This window comes from Euleptes europaea, chromosome 15, assembly GCF_029931775.1.
Source record: "Euleptes europaea isolate rEulEur1 chromosome 15, rEulEur1.hap1, whole genome shotgun sequence".
NCBI classification, from domain to species: Eukaryota; Metazoa; Chordata; class Lepidosauria; order Squamata; family Sphaerodactylidae; genus Euleptes; species Euleptes europaea.
The window spans coordinates 31549635-31567826 of record NC_079326.1 but is presented as its reverse complement, the minus strand read 5'-3'; the positions used below and the strand labels follow the sequence as shown (position 1 = coordinate 31567826).

At 42.7% G+C, this 18192-nt stretch overlaps 1 protein-coding gene across 12 annotated transcripts in view; it reads right to left on the bottom strand.

Annotated features, from left to right (window-relative positions):
* The window catches only part of PKP4 (plakophilin 4), a 100041-nt gene that overhangs the window by 47828 nt on the left and 34021 nt on the right, over positions 1 to 18192 (bottom strand). For all 12 annotated transcript variants that reach the window (XM_056861602.1, XM_056861606.1, XM_056861604.1 and 9 more), the window contains exon 3: positions 13504 to 13538. In XM_056861602.1, coding sequence (XP_056717580.1) covers positions 13504 to 13538 — 35 coding nt within the window. The remainder of the gene's footprint in view (positions 1 to 13503; positions 13539 to 18192) is intronic.

Below are 18192 nucleotides of genomic sequence, written 5' to 3'. Positions count from 1 at the left end.
TGAGTGGTCTTCTGTGCAAGTACACATTGGGAAAAGATTTCCAAAGCTTTCTAGCAGATTAGGAGTGCCCCTCCTCCTTCTGGCAGTTAACAGCCAAAACGGTCATCTGACCAGGAGGAGGGGTGCTACTCCCCCAGTTCTCTCCATGCTGCTGCTGGGGACCCCAAGAAACTAAGGTTCCAGAGAGTTCACAGCAGGGAAGGAGGAAAGGATGTGTGCCTGCACAGAAGACCACTCGATGAACAACAGTTACAGGTAAGTACAATTCTGTTTTCATCTTCGTGGCTTCTGTGCAGTCCCACATTGGGAGATTAGCAAGCTCACTGAGTTAAGGAGGTGGGTGTGAAGCTCTCAATGGAAGAGACCATAGATGACCGCCTTCCCAACAGTTGTTCAGCATCCAATATTGACTTTCACCTGGAACTGTCTTATAAAGGAGCAGGGAGATTCCCTACAATAGTCCCAAACACCCAGAACTGTCTTATAAAGGAGCAGGGAGCTCTCTACAAGCGTCCCAACAGAAATATATGCAGGAACAAGGCAAAGAAAAAACAGCACTCTGTTGGAGACAGCCGTGATGTGTAAAGTGGCATAGAACAGCCATGTACTCGATAGATAGCCATGTACTCAAGACAGTTAGCTTCTACCAAGGACAGGTTGTGCTCTTGGAGCTTGAGAGTCCAATAGAAAGTAGTGTTGGGTCCCTAGCAGACAAAACCCAAGAAAGTCACATTCAAGAAATGTAAGGAGTGCACAGGTGTTTGGCATCAGAAACAAGTGTAAGGACAACATTGCGAGACATGAGGACTGAGAGACAATCTCTGGTAGGGAATCTTGGCCAGGACATCAGATATCCTAACCTTATGAAGTTTCATGTATAAAGAGGTTATAGGTGAGAACCCGCAATGTCCTCATTCCACAGTTGGAAGTGTTGCATACTAAAAAGCCCCATTATAAATGAAGTACGAGGGAAGTGGAAAAAATCAACGATGGGTTATATTTCTGTTTGCCATGTCCTTAGAAATCCAATAAGGAACTGGGAAGTTTAGGGAGTTTGAGTCCCAACCCGTGGCCAAAACATAATCAACAGCACAAGAAGCATAGTCTAAAGCCTGTTACAGCCTCAGGTGAACCTCTTTCCCACCTAGAGGTACATGATTTGGTAGTGAAAGAGCGCTCTAGTCAGAAAATCTGAGGCTACAGCTACAATACAGGGAAGAAGCTGATCAAAACTACTGAAGTCAACAATGGGAGTGAGAATAAGCCAATCTGCGCCATAATAATGAAATAATAATGAAAGAAGTAAACCGGCCTGATGTGGCCCCCAAAAAAAGGATGAAGAGCATGCACCATACATGAGCCATCAGACGCTTGCAGAGCAATCTGTGCGGCAAAATGACCAGGGAAAACATCAAAACAGGTTAGAGATTAGAGAGATTAGAAGGGCATTCCACCGTGATGGGGGTCCCTAACAGGAAAACAATGAAAAAAGGACAGTGCATAGAACGTCTCAGTATGGACGAAGACCAAATAGCCAGGGCCTCCAGACAAAGTATCTGGGAGTTGGTCCCCGTTAGTTGTAGAAAACATAGTTGCAATGCATTCCATGTTTGCACTGAAGTAAAAGACAAAGGTAAGGTACCTCTAGTACTCTGGTGAAATCAGTGATATAACCAACCAATTTGCAGAAAGCAAGAGTCCCTGTGAGACACATGCGCACAGCAGGGTCCCCACACTATAGGAGGAGGCATCCAAGATTGCACTAACTTTCCCGAGACTCAGAGTCCAAAGAAGTGCATTAAGAAAAATGCAGTGCTTAGGTCAACAGCATAGGAAAAACAACATAGCAGCCTCACATGGACCACTGTAATCACCGTGCATTTTGAAAAACAGCAAAGGCATAATCCCAAGGGGAATGTTGGATTTCTGCCACTGGCAGTTTCCACCCTCAACAGCAGAGGGATTCTCTGCAGGAAGGGTAGAGAGGTCTATGAATAAGACAACCAAAGTTTAAAGACTATAATACATATAATTAGATGACCTGAGCCCTGATCTGAATGGCCCAGGCTAGCCTCGCCAGATCTCAAAAGCCAAGCAGGTTTGGTCCTGGTTAGTACTTCAACGGGAAACCACCACGGCAATGGCAAACAAGCTCTGCTAGTCTCTTGTCTTGAAAACCCTAGTGGGTTGCCATCAGCTGGCTGTGACTTGATGGCACAAACATGGATGACCTAGAACAGACACACGGATGACCTGGAACACACACACATGGATGACCTGGAACAGAAGTAGGCCTTTTCAGGTGGCTTCCTTAGCAACTAAAAATAATTCAATATAGCACCCTTTTTCTGTCCCAGGGGTAGTGCTGAACTTAATAATCTAGTTAGTGGGAAGACAGGTGACCTCCCCTCAGAGGAGAGGTAGGAAAGTTCTTGGGTCCGATCCCACACAGATGTGCAAAGAACAGTAAGAAACCTGTGTGTGGTGGACAATAAAGCATACCACAGAACCTACTATCTCTTGTAGAGCATATCACCATAGAGAATTGATGAATGGGTTTAAAGGATTTATGACAAGTCCAATTACCAGAGACCTTATCAGTAGGAGATGCCAATGCATCTGGCATCCTGCACAGGGGGGGGGGATGTGTGCACCACTCTGAGACACCTCGTTATTTGAAGGCAGGGAAGGTGACTCTTAAGGATCCAACAGCAAGCCTGTTACTCCCCATAGAGTGATGTCCAACTGGACTGAAGAATTCATAGTCTCTCTGTGGAGCCACCATAAAAACCAGTTTCCTTTCTTTTCTTGTCTTTTCTACACTAACTCCCAGCATGGACTAGATTAAAGGAACAGATCTGTCACATACACCACCAGCATAGTGAGACATGCGTCAAGATCACTCCAAAGGAACCAGTAAAAGGGCCATATGGACATGCATAGTGAGAAACGCATCAAGCTCACTCCAAAGGAACCAGTAAAAGGGCCATATGGACCTGCTGATTCACACCTTAAAGGGAAAATGTGACAGAGAAATTCCACTTCCCACCCAGGCTAAGAGGCCACAGCGCTCACACTCCGCAGTGGCTGAATTAGAGATGAAGTGCTGTTTAACCTGCAGGCCATCTACAGCTATAGAGATGACCAGTGGAAGCAAGCATATATTTGCTAAAGGATTATAGAAGAGGCTCTAACATCAGACAATAATTAAGAGATTGCGTGTCAAAGACTTTGTCCCATGGGGCACCTGTCTTGAGTACAAACATGAGCTGTCCCTTAAAAGGAAGGGTATGGAGGTTATCTGTACCACATCTTACTCCCCAATAGGGACTCAAAGTGGCTTATAACATTTTACACTTTTCCATTCCATCCTTACCAGAACCCTGCAAGGCAGGTCAGGTTGAGAATGTGATGGGCACAAGGTCACAAGCAAGTTTTCAGACAGAATGGCATTTGAACCTGGGTCTCCCAGATCCTAGCCCAACACTCTCACCAATAAACCACACTGGCTTTCACCACAAATGTTGTCACGTTAACAGTGACTCCAGAGACAGTCAGAACCAGGTGAAATAAGAGCTCTCTCCCAGAAGCAGCAGTGAGATTGAGAACCCTGGGGAGAGTCAGTACCATTCCCTGGTAGGAAGAAGGGAGTGCGGGCATACATGAAACCAACAGGGAAAAACTGCCTACAAAAGGATTGGGCTTAGGGGCGCAGGTTTATTATGGATATTGAAAACAGGAGCAGCTGAGGAGCACCAAACCAACATTGATGGTTATGAAGGCTGCCGGGGAACCGAGAGGCAAACTGCTTAGGTTTGCCTCCAAAAAGCATTGCTGGTGATCAGTTCTAAGCCCCCCATGGAGAAGACAATAGCAAGCCTTGCCTCTGTTTGAAACAGCACCTGTGCTGAAAGCACCTTAGGATTATGTATCAGTGCTGAGAGACTGCCGCAAAATAGTGGACCAAGGCTGCTGTGTAGAGTAGTAAAATGAAGCTGGGCAGGCCTTAAGCCTGCTTGTTGTCTCAGAACACAACAAGAACAGGAAACTCCACTCACTGCAGCAACTCTCCAAAAACTACAAGGGCTGAAGAGTCCAAACAACCCCAACTAAAAAACACAAGGCCCTCCTGATATATAACACCTTTCACCAAGAGCCATCAAGAATGAAAGTCTCTGCTAACCCATGCCTCCAAGGATTTCACTTTGAAACTGAGGGCAGCCAGGGAAAAGTTCCTTCACTGAGGCATAGCTAAGCCTTTAGAAGAGGCTCCCCATCAGGCCACAACTCCAGGCTCTCAGATCCAACTAAGGCCAGGTGGTAGGGGGAGGGATTCTTCCAGTCAGTCGGGCAAATCCTTAGAAAAAAGCCATTCTGAATTGGAGGCCTCTGTCAGGCAACATCTCCAGGTCTCTCCCCTCAGAGCTGATGCAGCCAAGTAGGGGCAATGTGCCTTCATCCAGGCGGGCGTGAAGCCGAAGCCTTTGAAAAAGAGCCAGTGAATCCGAGGCTCCGTCAGATCACCCCTCGCCACAGAGGGGGAAAGGTGCCTTCATTCAGGCTGGCCCGCAGCCAAAGCCATTGAAAAAGAGCTCTTCTCCAACTCTATCAGATCATGCCTTCAGGGTAAATGAGTGACAGAAAGAGCAGGCAGTTCCGCCCTGTGATCCCTTAGGCAGATAAGGAACAGAGAATGGGCGTTTTATCAGCACCATTTTAAAGCCACAGTTGGCACAATCCTGAGGAGGCACTTTCTGAGCCATAACGACAAGGTAGAAGCCAAGAAGCGTTATCTTCTTTAAATGTCGTTTATTCTTCACTAGAATGACTACTGATGAGAGAAAGAAGTCCCCTCAGCCTCAAGAATGAGGCGACGAAAAGCACAGAACAGCCATGGAGATCCTCTCTTCGTGGCAGCAAAAAAGAGCAGAGGGAATAGCGCCCCTCCTCCTGGCCAGGTGGCCGTTTTGGCCAGAGAGAGGAGGGCGCTCTTAGTCTGCTAGAAAGCTTTGGCAATCTTTACCGTGGCTGGCCTGCGAATGTGGGACTGCACAGAAGCCACGAAGATGAAACATGATTACAGAAAGTAAAGTGCAAGAGAAAAAAAGAGTAAAAGAAGGGGTGAGGGACCCTCAGGAAAAAAGTGGGGCATAGCAAGAGAGGCTGCAGCAATAAAGTGGAATGAACAGAAACTCTGTCACCTTGTGTGACCTCTTATTCCTTTTGTGGTTATACGTAAGCGTGTGGGTGGTATATTTTGTTTTCACTTCAAGTTCAAGCCCCCTGTGTTCTTTCCTATTTGGTTGCCACCAGGCCTCCACTTTTGGCTTTTATGCCTTTCTTGTAACCCTCCATTCTATCTTGATACACCACCAGCTTTTCTGCTCCTTAACTTCGAAAAGGCCATGAACAAGATGTAGCTCGTCACCACAACAAACACAAGAAAGCCAGCTGGGTAAGCAGGACCCCACCTAATTCCATTGCACTTACTAAGAAAAACTGCTGTTCCAGAGAGAAGCCAAGTCTCACCCAGAATTGAGCTACCAGAATGTTAATCAAGATTCTCCAGAAATATACTCCTCTCCACCTGGATAACTGCCCCACCTTGTTGGGAAATTTCCACAGGAATCTCTTTCCCTTTGTAAAGTCACACAACTCATCAACCAACCTCCCCACACCGCCCCCTTACTAAACACTGACACAAAGAAATCTTGTTTTCAGTCAAGACACTGGTTCTATAACTGGGATCAGAATATCCTCAACTGGTCATCACACTTCCACTGGCTAAACTGTTGCGTGCTGCTATAGAAGCTATCCATTCATCAAGTGTCCACTTCATCAAGTGTCTTTCAGAACATAATGAGATTTATTTCCCTCTGTTCTTCCCTTTTGCCCTGATGGTTCAGCCTCTGCCTTGGGAGCTAGATTTCTTGCCTGGAGCTGCTGCAGCCTTAGTCTTTCCTCTTGCTCAATCTCTTTGGCTTCTTGCTTTCTCCCTTGAGGACACTGCTCATTGTGTAGGTGCTCAGAAAACCTGGCTTCATTTAGTAAGCTTCCAATTGTTTGGCACTGTATTGCTTGAGTATTCTTATTCTCCATCCCATCTGCCACCCAAAAAGATCTGGTGTGGGCTGTGGCCAATCTGACAGTTTAAAGAAGACTCAACCACAAAGCTGCTTGGGGGGATCCTAGATGGTGAACAGGCTCATAATACTATAGAACCTGTCAGCAGTTCCTTTAGCATAAGTGCAAAGTGGAGAAAGGAGGATTTCCTCCTTACATTCAAGCTATTTCTCTTTGGCTTTGGGCCAAACCAAGAAGTGATACATGTCTAATGCGCAGAGTCTTCCTGACCCCACCTGGATACTCAGATCAGCTTTTCAGTAGGCAAATGGAACGGAAAAGAGGAAGATATCCAATGTGAGTCCTTGTCCCATTCATGCTTTATTGCATCCAACTATATTTCACTAGGCACAGAGAATTAGATTCTAATACTTGAAATAAGCTACAGGAAGAAGTAATTTTAAGTAATTGTGCAAGAGAAATACTTTTGTATGTGAACATTAAATACGTTAAAAAAGGATTTCTTTGTGCTAAGCAGGTGCTGTTTTATTCTCAAATTTATTCTCCAAAGCTGAACATCACGTATTTCCTAAGCAGAAAAATTCTGAAGCAGATGTTGATGAATGTGTTGCTAGCTATGATATTTATGCTTGTACTTTAGATATAAAACAAACATACTTGCTTCAAAGGCTCCTACAGTTCGAATAATATAGGCACAGTAGAAAAAGCACAGAAGGCATAAAAGTCATAAGCGGGAACTCCTTCCTCAATGAATTAATTGGTCTTGTTAAACCCCAGGCAATCCTTTTGCATAACTAACAGGTGATTTAAGGGAACTATGGTACTAGAAGCTTTTAGGGCAACCTTCTGCCTTTCCCATACAGTTTTTTTAAAAGGTAGAATTAATTACTGTAAAACAGCAAGTTTGATGGCCACATAGTACGGCAGCAAAATGAGGCCACCCATTGGCAAGGTCAGCATTTCTTCTTACTTGGGGGACTGCAAGCATGCAGGAAAAAAAAATCGTTTTTAACATGAGCTCTCCTTGCCAGTGGCCCAAGGAACAATTAGCATGTTGAAAGTAAATGTGCCAGTTAAAGTTGGGAGGGGGGGAAGGGAGAGAAAAGGGGGGATTGGACTGCTGAAGCCCTATATAACTGGAGATAGGGATCTGCGTGCCAGGAAGCATCCATTCTCATACCATAAACCTCTCCCACACCAGGCAAGGTTAATATAAGATTATAAAGGCTCTGATTACTTTGAAGCAAAGAGAGTCTAAGGGAGGGGATATTTAGCTTCTTCCATTCTTAATCAATCATCTCTTCCAAGGGCTCTCTGTTCTTTAGGTGACTGAATCCCCTAAAACCTTATTGAATCTATGAGGTAAGCATCCCCCAACTTCAAGTTTAGTTTTCTTTAAATTTTCATCTGCAGCACGGGGAAGGAGAAAAACGTATCATACTCCTATATTCTACACATGCTCGAAGTTGGATGACCAGCCCCTGCTCCCCTAGCCTCAAATCTCTGAAGTTAGGGCAACCATGCTACAGTGCTAGACTGGCAAGGTTAAAGGGAAGGGAAACAGCAAGCTACTTATATATCCCTGCAACTCAGTCATTCTATTATACTTCAACGGGTACTTCTCACAGGCACTCAATCTGTGCAGTTCCATTGTAGACTGCACAATGGTCATATTTCAGCAACACAAACCTATTGTGAATGTTTTTGCTCCCACAGCTGATGTATTTTAGGAAGGTAAATACAGCTGGTGCAGAGGCAGCTGAAGCTTAATCTACACCCTGAAAGCAACTCCAAATCTTCTTGAAGCCTGGCAACAAAGAAAAAAGTCCCCAAATCTCCTTCAAAATGTATTCACATTGGTTTGAGCTAAGAGATTAGCTCCAGATGAAATAAAGGAACCAAAAGCTCAGTTTCTTAAATCCTAATTCACAGGGAAATCCAGTAGTGCTGGATGGCAAAATTTCTGAGGCAAGAACTCAGGGAGGAGCGCTCGCCCCGCCCCATCACATGACCCCCTGGACAGAAAAATGGGAGTCTGCCCTCGGCAGGGAAGGGGCAGGAGAGCACTCCGATAGCTCTGAAGCTTCAAGAAAAGCTTGGAAGAGTTCCTGCGGCTGGCCTGTGCCTGCGCAGTTTCCATACAGGACTGCACCATAGACACAACAATGAAAAGCTGGTTTTTATATGCCGCTTTTCTCTACCTTTAAGGAGTGTCAAAGCGGCTTACAATCACCTTCCCTTTCCCTCCCCACAACAGACACCTTGTGAGGTGGGTGGGGCTGAGAGAGCGTGACTAGCCCAAGGTCACCCAGCAGTCTTTATGAGGAGGAGTGGGGAAGCAAACCTGGTTCACCAGATTAGAGTCCGCCGCTCATGTGGAGGAGTGAGGAATCAAACCCGGTTCTCCAGATTAGAGTCCGCCGCTCTCAACCACTACACCATGCTGGCTCAACCAAAAGGAGTGTGTGTATGGGGGGGGGACTTTAGAGGATACATGTTTGAAAAACAAACAAACAAGAAATGTTTGCAATTTTATTGTTAGAGAACAAGCAACAACAATGTAGAAGACTCAATATGCTAAAGATGGCCAATGGTGTCTAAGGTCAGAGTACTGGATACACACTGACAGAACAGAATAGGAGGAGCATAAACCAGCCATACAGTCATAAACCAGCAGACAAAACTTACGTGAACAGAGTGGCTACCAGAACATATGGTCTTCCAATAAAATATATATATAAAAAGCCAATAAGTATCACTGAATCAATATTGAACCTCTGTGGACTTTGGCATCTGCACAGAATCTGGCAATTTATCCAAGGTTTCAGATTTAAGATCTTCCATAAGAAAGGAGGTATATCATTCCACCATTCTGCCTGGAGGATAGCTGTAATAAATATGGTATCTGAAGAAGTGAGCTATGGCTCACGAAAGCTCATACCCTGTCAGAAAATATTTTTGTTAGTCTTTAAGGTGCTACTGGACTCTTGCTCTTTTCTACATACGTATCTAAGGTCATTTTAGAAGGGACCATGCAAGAACACATGCCCAACCGCTTCAATTTTCCCAGTGGCGCAAGGGCACAAACGCTCCTGAAGTGGCACACCATGGTACATCCCTTCTAATAAAGCGCATGGAAGAACATTGAAACAGGCCAAAATGAAAACTACACCGTGTTTGGGAATCAATACCTGAACTGTAAAGTCTGACAACACCAGTTTCTTGTTCCTGAAGTTATGGTACTTTGCAGCAGAACTTAAATGGTGTTGAAGTTTAGTGTCCCATATCCTTTCCTTAGTTTCTGTTTTAGTTCTGGAATAACCCAAGGCTATGAAGCTACTAGGAGTATATCCAACGGATCCTAATTTCTCTGAAAGGGGTCTGTTAGTGTTAAAGGTGTAAGACCCACAGGAGAGCAAACAAGTTTCAGCAAGTAATTGATCCTGTTTATCCCTGCACAAGCTTCCAGATACATTTAACCTGCTTCTGGATGCAAAACTGCATTAGGAACACAGTGGGAGACCATAAGTATGGCTCTCAGGAATATGGTCTGAAGAGAAAAATGCTGAACAGAGTATATTCTCTGAGCAGTAATAAAATGTAAAAAGATATAATGTGATGGAAGTTATTAAGAAATAAAAGTTTGAAGTATCACCTCAAATTTGAGTGACAGACATCGTGGAAGAATGAACAACCACCTTAAAAATTAAGAGGTTTTTAAAAGGACAACTAAGCATATACAAATATTTCCAACATATATCTGCTGCATTAATATTTTAAAACTTTATTTGGAAAAAACATTACTGCTAACACAAGTTTTATTCTGTTAATTAATTAAAAACATTTCTATGCCACCTTTCCTCCCATATAGGGTCCCCAAGAACATTAAAACGTTTACGACATTAAAACAGTGTCTATATAAAATATTTAAATAATTAAAAACATATAAACACACAGACACACATAAAAACAAATCCAAGGAGGAGCACCAACAGCAGTTATTGGGGGAATGCTGACCAAAACAAAAGTCTTCACGCAATGGTGGAAGACAATAGAGGGAGACGGATGAAACTTTTAGGGGAGGAAGTTCCAAAGTTTTGGTACCACTGTCAAGAAGGTCCTTTCTCAGGTTGCCAGCCATCTAGCCTCAGGTGGTGGGGGCACCTGAAGCAGGGCCTCCAAAGATGACCTGAGTGGAAGGGTAGGTTCATATGGGAGAAGGTGATCCTTCTGGTATGCTGGCCCCATACCATATAAGGCTTCAAAGGTCAATACCAGGACCTTGAATTGAGTTCAGAAGAAATCTGGGAGCCAGTGTAGATGGAACAAGACTGGAGTGACATGGTCCCTACAACCCAGTCAATGTTCTGGTCCCAGCATTCTGTACCAACTGTAGCTCCCAGACAGTCTTCAAAGGCAGTCCCATGTAGAGAACATTTCAGTAATCTAATCTAGATGATTACCAAGGCAGGCACCACAGTGGCAAGACATTTCTCACCTAGAAGCGGCCACATCTGGCTCACCAGCCACAGCTGGTGAAAGGCACCCCGTGCCATCTTTTTATCCAGCAGGAGGGCTGGGTCTAGCAGCCCCCCCAAGCTACGAACTTTAGGGGGAGTATAACCCCATTCTGAGCAGGAGATATCCCAAGTTCCTGGGTCAAGCCTCTCCAACACCATCCCCAAACTTCATAGTTTTAAAAAGAGGTAAGGTGGATGTAACAAAATACATACATAAATTCTTACATGATGACGCTTGTCACTTCTCAAGGGATTCCAACTTGAATGTAGAACATAAAACCTATGATTTATATAGTTACTGCTTAAAAAAACTAGCATCTTCTTTTGTTAACAAAGCGTTCAACACACCGGGGACATTTCAAGTTCACCATATGCTGTTTAATAAGCAGGATCCCCAACCTCGTTGAACAGTATCGGCTTTCTTGGAATTGGGAAAAAGCATAGGGGAGATCACCACAAAATGGCTGCCAAGAGATGGACTCAATCATTAAACACTGAGAGGTTCCAAGCAAATATGACTGAGGCAGCTATTAGTACATGGGTTTTTCCTGTAGACCAAAGGTAATGTCTCCAAAGGTCTTCTGAAGAACATCTTGCTTCACATGTGAAAAAAAGCCAAGACTGGATCTGTGCTTCCAGGAAGGAACAAGCAAGCACTAGCAACAACGTCAGCAAGCACCATGGCATCCATAGGCACCATTTTTAAGATCACTGTATAACTTTTTTTTATTTTCTTTGAAGTCATAATGTAATGTCTATATCAAACCAATTAGAACCTTTCCACCTCCTGCTAGGGACTGGCTTGATTTACTGAGGTCACGCTACACAGAATAAGAAGATACGGTAGGCAGATTTACTATTGTTTCCCACAATAAACAAGTCATGTCAGTTTGTCTGCTAAGGAAGCCCTGCACATTTCAGAGAATTCTGGGACATGTTCCAGGGCTAGAGATATAAAGGCCCAGAAGATATGAAGGGTGGGAAAAATAGGGGAGAAACTCTTCCCTCCCACCAAGGACCTACTCCCCCCAAAATTGGGAAATTTTGGGAAGTACTGGGAAAAAAGCTTTTCTGGAATGGGTAAAAGGTTTTAAGATAAAGTTCTACTCACTCTAAATATGTAGCATGGATTTTTTAATGTAAGAAAATATATAGCATTTGATGATTCCTATATATATTGTTACCTCATACAACATATTTTCAAGGATATGTTTGGTTTTATAACATTATGTTATAATTAGCAGGGGACCTATGAGGAGTAGTGCTGGGTAGAAAGATCTGTCTTGTCTGTTCATGGACTCAATCTCCAGATGTTAGTATCCATAGATGATGTGTTTGATGATAATAGGTTATTTTAAATATTCAATCTTGTAAAGTTTAATTTGATATCTAAATATTTTAGATCTCTGTATCTGGCACACACTTATTGAGATGCCAGTGAGCCCTGTTGGGGTCATCAATCAAACTATGAAAATCAGTGCAACCCTTAACAAGGTTAGATCCTTCTAAGCTCATTGATTTCAACAGACTTTAAGAGTATATCTCTGCTTTGGATTGCACGGAATGTAATTCCGTGCACTGTGTGTTGTGCGCTAGCAAGTCATTTCTGACTTATAGCAACCCTATCAATTAATGACCTCCAAAAAGTCCTGCTGTTAACTTTACTCAGGTCTTGCAAACTGAATTATGTGCACTACAGAGAAAAAGATTATACTGGCACACATACTTTCTTTCATGCAAATTATCCTTCAATACTGACCATTAGGGAACACAGTTTGAAAACTTCAGCATTACAACATACTTCAAACAGTAGCTTTACATCACTGTAATCTGTAGCCACATGTACCCCATAAGAAAGACCCTGCTCACTTTAATCGACACGGTAATTATGCCATTAATGACACTATGTATCTCATATAGCCACACTGCAGACAGCAGGGCAGTATACTTATGCTGAAACAGACCATGCACTCATGACCCTATTGTTTTCCTGTACAGAAATGATAAGCAGTACACAATCATAATATGACACACCCCTTACACATTGCTAAGAATGGGTGTTTAAGAAGCTACGACCACTTAAACAGTATATACACTAAAAGCAAACCTTACAAATTGTTGGTTCTTGTAGGTTATCCGGGCTGCGTAACCGTGGTCTTGGTATTTTCTTTCCTGACGTTTCGCCAGCAGCTGCGGCAGGCATCTTCAGAGGAGTAACACTGAAGGACAGTGTCTCAGTGACAAGTGTGTAGGAAGAGTAATATATAGTCAGAAAGGGGTTGGGTTTGAGCTGAATCATTGTCCTGCAAAAAGTATCAAAGGTAATGTGCTAATCATTGTCCTGTAAGTATCAAGATAATGTGCTAATGAGGGTGTGGTATCATTAGCACATTATCTTGATACTTACAGGACAATGATTAGCACATTACCTTTGATACTTTTTGCAGGACAATGATTCAGCTCAAACCCAACCCCTTTCTGACTATACATTACTCTTCCTACACACTTGACACTGAGAGACACTGTCCTTCAGTGTTACTCCTCTGAAGATGCCTGCCGCAGCTGCTGGCGAAACGTCAGGAAAGAAAATACCAAGACCACGGTTACGCAGCCCGGATAACCTACAAGAACCAATGAACTCTGACCGTGAAAGCCTTCGACAATACTTACAAATTGTTTTGATAAATCTGTAAGGTTTGCTTTTAGTGTATACGCAAAAACATATATCAGAAACATTCAAAGTATTTTACTGAGTAAAACATTTCAACATGAATAAAATCAACAGTATCTTGCATTCAACAAAACATTCCGGTTTGAGTTAGCATCGTTATTAACTTGTGAGCAAAATTAAGAAACATGTTGCATTTGAGATGTACATCATACATACAAACAACTGTACCTGCAGATCTCCAGGGAAATGATTTTTCTGTAGAGCTATAGAGAAGGAAACAAAAACAAGCCTTAAGACTTTTTAAAAGCTTACTTTTCATTTTACAGTCACATAAGGCATGATCAATACTTGCATACAGAAGAATCCCTATAGGGTTCAACAGAATCCTTTTTCCTTTCCGTCCTCTCAGATAAACACCTACAGTGTGTTAGGGCAGTCTAGAGCAGGGCTTCTTAAACTGGTTCCACTTGCGACCCCTTTTCGCCCAAGAAATTTTTACATGACCCTGGGTATATAGGTATATGCCCTGACCTGGATGGCCCAGGCTAGCCTGATCTCGTCAGATCTCAGAAGCTAAGCAGGGTCAGCCCTGGTTAGTATTTGGATGGGAGACCACCAAGGAATACCAGGGTTGATGTGCAGAGGAAGGCACTGACAAACCACCTGTTAGTCTCTTGGCGTGAAAATCCCAAAAGGGGTCGCCATAAGTCAGCTGCGACTTGACGACACTTTACACACAAAATAGGTATACAAATAAAACATTTACTGATAATAAATCATAAAGAAACCTTTTACTGTTTCCAAATTTTTTGCGGCCCCCACATTCAGTTATGCAACCCCACATGGGGTCGCGACCCACAGTTTAAGAAGCTTTGGTTTAGAGAACCAGAAGCCTGTATGCATCCCCTGTACCCACACCCAGCCCTCCCCATCTGCTTACCCAAGTTATGAAAGAACCTGATTTAGCAGATGAAAAGGGATGAAGTATCTGTGGCAGGCCCAAAACACACCTCCCATTTCCAATTAACAAAATCAGATACACCAAAAATATTACTTATCCAATTTGTTATGGTTTCTGAAAATCAACACAGGAAACAGTAACAAATGTAGGATGCAATCTTGCTAGAAAGTTATACATTTTACAGTGCAGTCCTAAGCAGAGTATACCCTTTTTAGCCATTTGACTTCAATGGAGTTAGAAGGGTGCAGATCTGGGATTGCACTGCTAACATCCTATAAATTACAACTAGAAAATTAAACAGGATTGCATCCATGTTTTGTATTCGCTATGTGGAAACAAACAATCAAACTGTATTCTTCCCTTCCAGCATGTAGAATAATAAAAAGATTACTTTTCAATAACATATTTCACTGGAGGATTCATTCATGTAAACTTGTTTATTCCTTTACAATATGAGATTTGCTAATAAGGCATTAATTTGCACCCATTCAAAGCCAATTTCTGTCAGTTGCCAAAATAGCACAGTCAAATACATAGATGGAGTTTTCACACTGAAATGTTCAGATGTATTTACAGGAAAAAATAAAATTAGAAGGAAAACCACTTAATCCATATCCGTTTTACAGACTGCAAGTCTCTGGGGAAAGAAAGGGTTTAGCACTATCATCTCACTATCCTAAATACCAGACATAGAAATGGACTACTTATTTCAATATATATATACTAACTTCCCGTAAACAGAATTAAAGGCAACAAAGAAGGCTTCTGCAACTGACTCAGCCTGGAATAGAAAAAATGGCTGTAGATAGGGTACCAATTGCACCCTGACTCATTGCATGGTTTTCGCATTTCTGTTTACAGCATACATTTTTATCCCAATAATTAAGAAGAAGGTGATTCATTGAAATCATTAGGAATTAGTACTAAGGAAACATATTTTGGATGAACCACTAGAAACACGGTCGTTATGACTTCAGATGCAAATGAATAAAATATCCAAATCTCCATAGGCTTGCCTGTACTAGAATCTTGCCATATTAACATCTCACTTGCAAAAAATGTCTCAGGCCCTCCTAAAGTTTGAAGTTCCCAGAAAGGGGGGGGGGATTGAAAAAAGAAAGCCAAGGGGATGGAGCCAGCTTTTGCTAGAAAGAATGGAGAAACTGCTTTTGCCTAATGTACTCTGAAGACTGCTCTGTCCACTGCAAGAGAATCTTGTTAACTCTATAATGTTATCTGAATACTTAGCAGGTGGTCAGCATTAACCACAGACAGCTAAGACCCAAGCCACCCTATGCCTTAGGGAATAACTTAATCATGATAAAGTGAAAGAACTATTTGCATGGGGAGGAAGAAATATGCTGCCCCATTCCTATAATGCAGTCCATTCCAGATTTCTTAAGAACAGTTAAGGAACTTGGAAATATTACATCTGCATAGGCGCTCGTGAGATATTGTAACAGAGAGCAAAACAGTAGGACACAATACCTAATCTAAGGTGAACACAGATGGCTCAGCCTACCATTTGCAAAAAGGGGGGGATCTTACTCAGTTCTTCAATGTGTGCAAATATGGTACAACGCAGACCATGACTGATGTTGTAATATTGCATAGTCGCTTTTGCTCCTCTCCTAGAGACTTTTATTTTGCCATGAATATATTTGTTCTACTTATCCCTCCATGCATTGCTTTGTCATTACTTCCTGTCTACTTTTTGTATCAAGGAAGTAGATGGTTAGCAGAAGTTAACAGTTGATGCCAGTTTAATAAAGTCTTTTTGTCATGTGAGCATATAATTGTTCTATTTGAGTATGGCACTTTTTAATATCTGCCCTCCAAGACCTTGGCATTATATACCTTTAGAGCCGAGGGGACAAATCTACCTCCTGCTATATAAAAGTATTTTACAATTGTCGTACAGACTTTCAAAGCATTATTTCCCACCAGGTCCATATGTTATTTCCATGTGAGGGATGCATCGAAATGGATTCCCAAGTACTTGAATTGAGTAACCTGTTCCATAGATTGGCCTGCTATACGCCATCTGAAGATTAGCCTTTTTTTCCTTTTACTAAATATCAGAACCTTAGATTTCGCTACATTAATAGACAGACCTTCACAGTTACAGTAATCCTCAAAATGTGTATAATTTACATTATCCCCTTGTACATTCTTTATTCAAGTAGATAAAAATGTTTTCAAAAATGAAGCATTTTCAAAAAAACGTTTTAAAAAATGAAGCATTTTTAAATTGATAGATGATAGAGTATCTGTCTTATCATTGCTCATACAGTTATAGCCTTGAGCAGAAAATAAAGGAATAACAATGAGTCCTAATAAGCCTTGAGGGGCACACAAGGTTTTATCCTGGTCAGTGAGTGTATTTTTTGTTGTTGTAACTAGTCATGCACTGCAGAATGTGCAAGTGATAAGCTGAAACACACCTTTTACATTGCTTAACTGAAGCATCTCTCTTAAAAAAAAAAGCAGTAATGCTTCAGGGACAAAACCCACATTTCATATAGTCAGTATAATTTTGGAGTGCACCAGGGCCCCCAACTTGGTGCCTGTGGGCACCAGGGCACCCACCAGCACCTTTCCTGGTTCCCACCAAATGTTTTTACAAAGGGGAGGGGACCAAGTGGAGCTCCTGCCCAGCAGGGATTCTGATTGGCTGTGCAGATTAAAATAACATTGTTTGGTGGAAGCTGCCACCAATGTTGGTTTTATTCTCTCGCACTCCTCTTTCCCAGTGTATTTTTAAAAATTACTCCTCACATCCCCTGCACTTGGGCTTTTTGTGTGTTTGTTCGGTTCTCGCTCTGAGGAGGAGGGCATCTTGCATCTTGGGTGATTCCCACTGGTTGTTCAGGGAAGCAGGAACTAATCTTCAACTTCCTGTCTCCTAAGCAGGACTCTCCCACTCCTCCTCAGTTTGTTTCATGCCTCACCAGGAAAAGCAGCAGCAAAGTAGCTCTCTGCTGCAATTAGGCCATTTAGCTTAGGAAAGCTTTTCCTCTTAGCACTCCTTTGTTCTCCCCCCTTTTCTATCCAGGCTCCCCTTCTTAGCTGGCCCTTGCCCTCTCAGTGCAATCACTCCAAAAGGTTTAATCTGTCTCATCCATGTGGGCATCACAGGGTTCTCTCCCAAGCTCCCCCCAGCAAGGACCATCATCTCAGGACAGCACAGGGGTGGGACTGCAAGCCATTAACAGTGACAACGGCTTACCAAGGCGGTGGGGAAGGCTGTCCCTTTGGGCACCCATTCCGGCTGCATAGCAGAGCATTCCCCATCCTCATAAGCCTCTGATGATTAGGTCAGAGAGGAAGGAGAGTTCTCCTTGGGAGAAGGGGAGCCAGCAGTGGAGGGACAACAAACCAGACTCTTTAATGGGAATGAATTTCAGTCCCTGCTGGCCAAGGCCATTCTGCCTTTAGATCTGTCTGAGGACCCTGACTCACTAGAGGAGCCACAGAGTTCGAGATCTCGGCCAAAAGGCTCCAAAGATCCACCCCCCACCCCAGGAAATCAACTTCTGTTAAAGCAGTGGTATTTCCAGATTACTTTGAGTTCTCAGTTAGGGCCGAATGGGATAAACCCCTCGACTAAATTAATCTTGGTCAGATTGAAGCAATTCTTATGTATTTGTGCCAGAAGTTCCCTAAACTACTGAATTAGAAGGAATTCTGGCAAAGTTAATTAAAAATGCACACACGGGAAGTATGATTATAAGTTACCATCACAAATATTCTCAAGTGACCAATCTCCTTCAACAATAATTGTTTTTATAAGTCACCTCAGACACAATGCACTGTACAACAGTTACATTGAAAAGAAACTCCACCTCACAGATTTACAATCTAAAACCAAAATATAAATACATGTTCCTTAAGAACGCAAGAGACAGAAAAGGAAAGGAAGGCAGACAAGTTATCAGATATGTGTTAGTACATGA